Source organism: Telopea speciosissima, chromosome 1 (genome assembly GCF_018873765.1).
Source record: "Telopea speciosissima isolate NSW1024214 ecotype Mountain lineage chromosome 1, Tspe_v1, whole genome shotgun sequence".
In the NCBI taxonomy this organism is placed as follows: Eukaryota; Viridiplantae; Streptophyta; class Magnoliopsida; order Proteales; family Proteaceae; genus Telopea; species Telopea speciosissima.
In genome coordinates, this window is record NC_057916.1 from 35,396,643 (window position 1) to 35,404,970 (window position 8,328).

The 8,328-nt window shown below is 38.9% G+C and overlaps 1 protein-coding gene across 1 annotated transcript; it reads right to left on the reverse strand.

The window, feature by feature from the left end:
* Window positions 1–3,309: 3,309 nt before the first annotated feature.
* On the reverse strand, window positions 3,310–4,425 carry LOC122648814 (probable mediator of RNA polymerase II transcription subunit 26b). Its single transcript, XM_043842050.1, has one exon. The coding sequence runs from the start codon at window positions 4,423–4,425 to the stop codon at window positions 3,310–3,312; it is 1,116 nt and encodes a 371-aa protein (XP_043697985.1).
* Between the last annotated feature and the right edge of the window lie 3,903 nt (window positions 4,426–8,328).

Below are 8,328 nucleotides of genomic sequence, written 5' to 3' on the forward strand. Positions count from 1 at the left end.
ATTGCCCTTTCACTCATATATGCATATGGCCATTTTGCCTTTTAGTATCCTTAATTTAGTGCATCCATATCTTCTTTCCATTTTAATTTTAGTTTTTGCAGCAGGCTAGTGGCTTCATGGTTCTCTTCCTCCTTTAGCCTTTTCTCTCCATCATCATCCACTAATGAGACAATAAACTTTTGCAAACATTTACTGTATACTGGAGCAAGTTCAAAGAAGCAGAATGCTTAAGTTTCTCCTAATTCATCTTGTTCATAAAAGCAGGGGAACCAAAATAACGAAAAAATGATCAGTTTGAGTTTTACAGTTTTCAATTATTTATGTTGCCCCATATGGTGTGTGGTACTTCTGGCTCTTTATAAGAAGCAAAAACATTAAGAAGTTCACATTTTAGTGGGTTTCTTTCTTTTCAATGACTTTCACTCACTTGCAATGACATCAAGACTACAAAAACAGAAATATAGGAAACATATTGCACCCTCTTACATGACAAACCGAAGTAAAGAGGAAGTTTAATATGGTAACCAGTCAGGTTTCCAGATTGCAAAAATCAGACATAATCATGTAAAGAAAACCCCAAAACCTGAATCTCTGTTTTCCTCTGGAATGGATCATAGTAAATTCACAACAACCACAACCTAACATAGAAACTTGGTCAACCAAGAGGATTAATCTTCATAACAGCAAACAATTTTGATGAAGATGCTGTGATTGTCCAGTGATGGATTGAAGCTATAATTGTTATAATGCTCAAAATTTCTCTACCTGAATCAATGCAATTCCCAGCCGTTTGGATTTCTACAAAACTAACAGAGGTTAGAAGGAGAAATTAGGGTCAAGCTTGTTAAGGTATCAAATATCTTCAAGTGAGAGGTCACAATTTCAATCTATTAGCTGGGTCCTAGCTAGGATAGTATTCTAGTCTCATTCAGTTCTGCTCCAGCCAAATTAACATTAAAACCATTGCCTAGGAAATAAGAATAACCTCCCTGAATGTATAAAATCATTCAAAACTTCCTTCATGTTGAAACATCTTATTAAACCACTAGGTGATGGCAGATCAAATAGTCAACTCCTCACCCTATACATGAGAACTGTCCTCATGTTCTGTTTAAAGGTATGGATTACTGCCAATAACACTTAAATAGCAAATGTAACCTTTTTAAAACAAAAGGCAGGAAGTAAACCAAGTGAACTGAAATCAAAGTAAACTGATATCAGAGAAGAAAACTAATGCTGCCACAAAGCTTGAACAAAACATGTAAGTTTGTAACTGGAATTCGGACCTTCTTCAAGAAGACTATGCAGTAATCAAAGGAACAAATACTCAGGCACACACACTACCATAAGCGCATTAACATGTAGAGAACTTTAAAATCCTAACAGTCTGTACACTCCTCCACGGTTGATCCTGAAAATCTCTGCAATAATCTTATTGTTCTAATGTGGATTAAGGTGTTTCACACAACATCTGCAGTGAAATTTTCACAAGAAACATACAAAAATACAAATGTCAGTGCCCACATCTGACGCAGGGTCTACAAGAACTCCTGTATCATATTCAATTTTGATGACTAATAAGAGTTCAATCCTCCTCCTTAACAAACTGTAGCTGGAAGCCTACCTGCTTATTGAGCACCATTCTAGTCTGCCCCAGGGTTTCCAACTGTCAATTCAAATACTCAAGTTAATATATCTAGAAGCTAAGCACAGAAGTAACATACAGAAAGAAACCTGCAGAACAGAGCAATCTAAATTAGAGAACTACTTCTTCACAAGCTTAGGACCGATAGACACTAACATATGATCTAAGAGGCATTTTTATATACATTCTTGATTGTTCACAACCAATCATGGATTTTGTTGAGCTCACTCTCAGCACAGGATTTACCATTACAAATTTAAAATTGTGAACTGACAAAAGTTAATTCCAAGAAGAGAGAGAGAGAGAGAGGAAAGTGCACTTCTCTTGTGCACAGTTTAGGATCTAATGTCTCTTTGTCTCAGACTTTGTTGAGAACTAGTGGCGATGCTACTCTTGTGGGTCTCAGACTTTGTTGAGAACTGACAAAAGTTAATTCCAAGAAAACTCATTAAACTAACAAAAGGGATAAGGCTGAGTCTCATTGGCAACAGGGGTTCCACCAGTTACATTTGCAGGGAGATATGGACTACAAACGCAGACTTCATTCATCACCACAATAACAGTCTGGTTCCAGTGAACCAGAAGCCTGATCAGAGTACAAGGATCATTCAACAAGAATATATGCATTTGAAAGCAAGGATATGATGTCACTTTTAAGACATTGACGTAAAGAATATTTCACAGTTACCCCAAGGGGTCAGCTCAGTTGCCAATAGACCAACTCCTCAAATAAGAGGTCATGAGTTCAAACCACCTTGGGGCCTATCCCCATCCCTTCCCCCACCCCCCACAGTAAAGCTCTCCAATTCCTAAAAAGAATGTTTCACAGTTAATGTTAACTTCGCATACTTTTGGCATCAGAAATCTAAGAGATAACCCAACGATTTATTATGAAGTAAAGTTGTGAGATCTTAATGCAGTAACATCCAGAGCTAAAACTTAACACATAGTTCATGGGGCAAGAAGCTTGTGAGGAAGAAAGTCTAGATAGAGGAACTGGGTCATAAAAGGGTTAAAAGAGTAACTAAATAACCAGTTTTCTCTATGTTGTAATGGATGGGCAAAGGTAAGGGAAGAAAAACAAAGAAAAAAATATGTCAAATGCCTTTCGAACTATGATTTCATTAGTTTTGGCTCCCTGTGAATCTGCTGCATTCCTATTTTAATAAAGGTAATTCCTTTATTACAACCATATTTAATAATTGAATCTCTGTTTTCTTCTGGGATGGATCGTAGTAAATTCACAACCACAACCAAACATAGAAACCTAGTCAACCAAAAGGATTAATCTTCATAACAGCAAACAATTTTGATGAACATGCTGTGATTGTCCAGTGATGGATTGATTCCAAATCCCTATCTATAAATTGAACAAACTAACATTTGAGTTGAATTGAATGAAGTATAGGAGATAGAAATAGAAAATATTCTATTAAGATCAAATTGTGGTTCTGTACAATTACAGAAATCTTCACAGTAAGTGTATGTAAATAGCCCATAAAGGGAATACAAAATTGAACAGCATTTGCCTAAGCAAGCCACTGCTCGTAATTGAGCTAATACAGCAACAATCTGAGGAGACCTATTACTGTTATTACCAAACTAAGAACTCTTTAAATTTTGCAGTTGCAATGAAACCTTCAAAATAGAAGAAGGAAGTCAAACTAAACAGAAATGAGTCCATTGTTCCCAAAACTTTTACAGTTGCAGAAGCCTTGATTGGGAAGATCCTTCAACTCCATGACTCTTGCCCGGCGTTGTTTCTTGGCATTCTCGGCCCTTTGATACCCTTCTTTTAGCTTCCGCTTTGTAGCCTCCATTTTAGCTTTCAGTCTTTCTTCTTCTTCTTCTTCAATGAGTACATCAGAGGCTGAGGAACCCTTAACTACATCCTTCGTTACTGCTGATGTTAATGCCGATGTTGCTGCTTCGGATGCAATCAACCACTCATCCACCCTTCTTCTCCACTCAGTGATGAGATACATTGCAATGTCACGAACTCTCTTCGAGCTGTGCTTCGTCAGACCTTTCACAGATATTCCAATCTGGGTTTCCTTCAATGTATCCACAGAAACTGCCATCAACTGAAGCCTCCTTAGACTTTCTAATAGTGCCACTTCAGACTGATCAAAGTTTGCTTTAATAACTTCTTTGATTCTCAGAAGCTCCTCAAGGATCATAATGTCTCCTCCACGGTTGATCCTGAAAATCTCTGCAATAATCTTATTGTTCTGTTCTGCGTTCTCCTCAGGAAATGCCTCTGTATCATCACTACCACCGTCACTCCCACAAAACCCATCCTCGTTTCTTTTCAGTCTTTCTTCTTCATCAATGAGTAGTAGTACATCAGAGGCTGAAGAAACCGTAACTACCTCCTTCGTTGCTGCTGCTGCTTCAGATGCAATCGACCACTCATCCACCCTTCTCCTCCACTTAGTGATGAGATACCTCGCAAGCTCACGAACTCTCTTCGAGTTGTGCTTCGTCAAACCTTTCACGGACATCCCAATCATGGTTTCCTTCAATGTATTGAAAGAAACTGCTATCAACACAAGCCTCCTTAGAAGTTCCAATAATACCACTTCAGATTGATTAAAATTTGCTCCAATAATTGCTTTGATTCTCAGAACCTCCTCAACGATCCTAATGTCTCCTCCACGGTTGATCTTGAAAACCTCCGCAAGAATCTTTTCAGGGAATCTCTGTGTACCATCACCACCGTAACTCCCAAAGAACCTATCCCTATTTCTCTTCATGACAGCCGAACCCTCAATCACCATGTCTCTTTCTCTCCAATCAGAGTCTTGTAAGAAGAAGTTGAAGAACTGACGAAGATAAAAAAGGCGCGCAACTTTCTTTCCAACCTGTTCTAGGATTTCAAATTATGTTCTTAAGAGTTAAGTTTCTAATTCCTCACACACATACCAACGGTAATCAGATCCTGTTTCTAATTCCTTACAAACCTACCAACGGTAGGAATCAGATCCACGTAAGCTTTCTAGTTCCTTACACAGCTACCGTTTTACCCGGAAAATTAGAGTTGGGCTCACGTTCACGTACGTGAGCGTACGAGAACAGCTCCCAGCTGTATAGATGGAATCCGTCCATGTGGATCCCACAATTCCATCTGAACTGTTGGGAGCCGTTCTCGTACCCTCACATACGTGAACGTGACCTGGACTTGAAAATTATCAATTTGGATCCTCTACGGTGCACTGCCCGTCCTGCCTAATGTTGCGTAGACACAGGGTTACGTGCAATGACCGCCTTACCCCTGCTCGAGTGCCTTGCCCGAGTGGGGGTAAGGCGTCATTGTGCGATGCCCTCGTGTCTGCAAGATGAGGCAGACGGCAACGCACCGTAGAGGATCTCGATCCGAAAGTTATCTCCTCCAGTTCCCCAGTGCCTCTAATAAGGAGTGGATCCTACTCGGACAGAGTGTTTCGATAGGGGTAGGGTGGTCATTGCACCCCCCTCCTTGTTAGGGGCACTGGGGAACTGGACCGGGCAGGAAAGTGGAGAGGATAAAGATCCCGTTTTACCCACACATGGTAAGTGTAGAGTGGCTTCTTTGCATCGAATGCGGATTACTAATTTTATAATAATGGTAAATAGTAATATAGGCTATTTACCACTTACTAGGTGAGGGGACTTGTTGTCAAAGACTCATAAAAATACCTTTAGGCTCCTGTTTTGCTAATGGGTCTTTTTAGGTGTCACTATGTCTAGCGAAGTCTACTACTTCACTTTTTGCCACTTGAGAGTACATGGTTAATCCATGTGGTGGAGGATCCCACATGAATTGATATCCCCTACAATTCGTTGCCCCCTCCACTTCGTCTAATTCCTCACATGGGGGTGAAAATGATCACCCTACCCCCTGCCCGAAAACACTGCCCAAGGTGGGGTCCACTCCCCCTATTAGAGGAATTTGAGGAATTTGAGGAATTTGAGGAATTGGAGGTGCTCGTTAATTGGAGGTGATAATTATTTGACCCCACATACACCTCAATGACCAAAATTTAGTCCAAGGTAAGCAAGGAAAGTTACTCAAACTCTAATTCAAAGTTTTATTCAAATTCCCAAAGTACCATCAAAGAGAAATGAAAATAAGATATAATATAACATCTTTTGTAATTTTAGCTGTTTCATAGCAAGCAATTTGGTTGGGCCCAATGGAGAGAGTGGGAAGGAGAGGGCAGGGGGTCATTTACATAGGGGTGGGAGAGAGACAGACTCAGGCTAGGATATGTTGCAAAACCCAATTAAGTCTTTCAGGGCATTTCTCAAAAACCTCTCATACAGAACATCATTTTGACTTACTTTGTCGCTGCGGACATAGATATGCAAACTATTCCCTCTCACATGGGTTTTTATAACTGTTTTCTCTCTCCTATCCTGACCGTGTGGGTCTATATGGATTATATCGCTATCCGTGTTGCCATTGGTGGGATGTAGGAGATTCCCTCAGACGGGTGTTGTGGAGAACCCTTCCCTTATTATAAATGACAAAGATGCAACAAAATTTCTTCAAAAGGTTGATGTTAAAGGAGAAAACTCATTAAACTAAACAAAAGATAGTACCTAAATAACCATTTTTCTCTATGTTGTAATAGATGGCAAAGGTAAGGGAAGAAAACTAAAGAAAACAAAAATATGTCAAACGCCTTTTAAACTATGATTTCATTAGTCTTAGCTCCCTATGAATCTGCTGCATTCTTGTTTTAGTAAAGGTAATGAAACAAGAATGCAGCAGATTCATAGGGAGCTAAGCCTAATGAAATCATAGTTTGAAAGGCGTTTGACATATTTTTGTTTTCTTTATTTTTCTTCCCTTACCTTTGCCATCTATTACAACATAGAGAAAAGTGGTTATTTAGTTGCAAATCTTTTGTTTAGTGTAATGAGTTTTCTCCTTCAACATCTTTTGTTAGTTTAATGAGTTTTCTCCTTCAACATCAACCTTTTGAAGAAATTTTGTTGCACCTTTGTCATTTATAATAAGTGAAGGGTTCTCCACAACACCAGTTTGGGGGAATCTCCCACGCCACGCCAACGGCAACACGCATAGTGATATAATCCATATAGACCCACATGGTCAGGATAAGAGAGAGAAAACAATTATAAAAACCCATGTGAGAGGTAATAGTTTGCATATCTATGTCCCAGGCAGCTATAGAGTAGGTCAAAATGATTTTCTGTATGAGAAGTATTGGAGAAATGCCCTGAAAGACTTCATTGGATTTTCTAGCATATCCCAGCCTAAGTCTGTCTTTCTCCCACCCCTATGTAAATGATCCCCTGCCCTCTCCTTCCCACTCTCTCCATTGGATCTTTATCCCATCAATTTACCTGCCCCTCAATTTCTTCAATTCCATCTAATAGGGGGTGTAAATGATCACCCTACCCCCTACCCGAACACATTGCCTAGGTGGGGTCTACCTCCCTCTATTAGAGGGAAATGAGGAAATTGACGGCCAGAAAAATTGCCGTTGGGCCCAACCAAATTGCTTGCTATGAACCAGCTAAAATTACAAAAGATGTCATTTTACATCTTATTTCATTTCTCTTTGATGGTACTTTGGGAATTTGAATAAAACCTAATCAGAGTTTGAGTAACTTTCCTTGCTTACCTTGGACTAAATTTTGGTCATTGAGATGTATGTGGGGTCCTCTATCACATGGACTAACCATGTACTCTCAAGTGGTAAATAGTGAAGTATTATACATCGTTAGACGTAGTGACACCTAAAACTAAAAGGACCCATTAGCAAAACAAGAGCCTAAAGGTATTTTTACGAGTCTTTGTCAATAGGTCGTCTCACCTAGTAACTGGTAAATAGCCCATTACTACCATTACGCAGGACCCAGATCTGCCATGGTAAATCGGATGAAGCACAAATTAAAATCCTAGGTAGCTCCTCACATGTCAACTATTAAATCAAAAGGAAATTTATCCCCTCTACGTCCCTGCCCGGCCCAGTTCCCCAGGCTACAAAAAATTATAATATATAAATGAATTTTTCATTTTGAAGTCATATAAATAGCCTTGCTCATCTTTTCTCAGTTTAATTATGCCTTTTTATTTGGATTTAGATAAAGTTCTTGAAAGCTGCATCATAAATGTTTGGTCAATCGGTTCGGTTCCATGCCTTGATGGTGTGATCTGAAACTGAACCAAGAATCAAGTCAGTTCTGGAAGTGAAAATCGAAACCGAACCTGTTCGGTTTGTTTTGGTTACGGTTCTAATTTGGTTTTTCAATACAGGTCCATTATGGTTCCAATTCGGTTCTCCAATACAGTTCCTCTACTAGGCTATCAGTTGTTGCTGCCTTGATGTATTCTCAAGAAATGCCATTTTTATAAATAAAATGTTCACACAACCTTAAAGGAATCAGAAATATTAATAAATAAATAAGAACCCCAAGTGGGTTATATACTTTCAGATCTTATCTTTCAGCTTACTGATTAATAAAGTCAACGAAACACATCAAAATTATAGTTCCAAAAGGAAAGGTAACACCATTTTAATAAAGGGTTTTGGATTTAAGTGTGATATTTGTTTCGGCTTTGATTCAAACTGATGGATTTTGAACTAAAACTGTAACTGAATTAAATGCTCATATACTAGAATCAAAACCAAATTGAATTTATTCTATTTGGTTCGATTTGGTTAATTCAG

Coding starts and splice junctions, on each gene's coding strand:
- LOC122648814 (XM_043842050.1), bottom strand. CDS start 4,425: ATGGTGATTGAGGGTTCGGCTGTCATGAAGAGAAATAGGGATAGGTTC.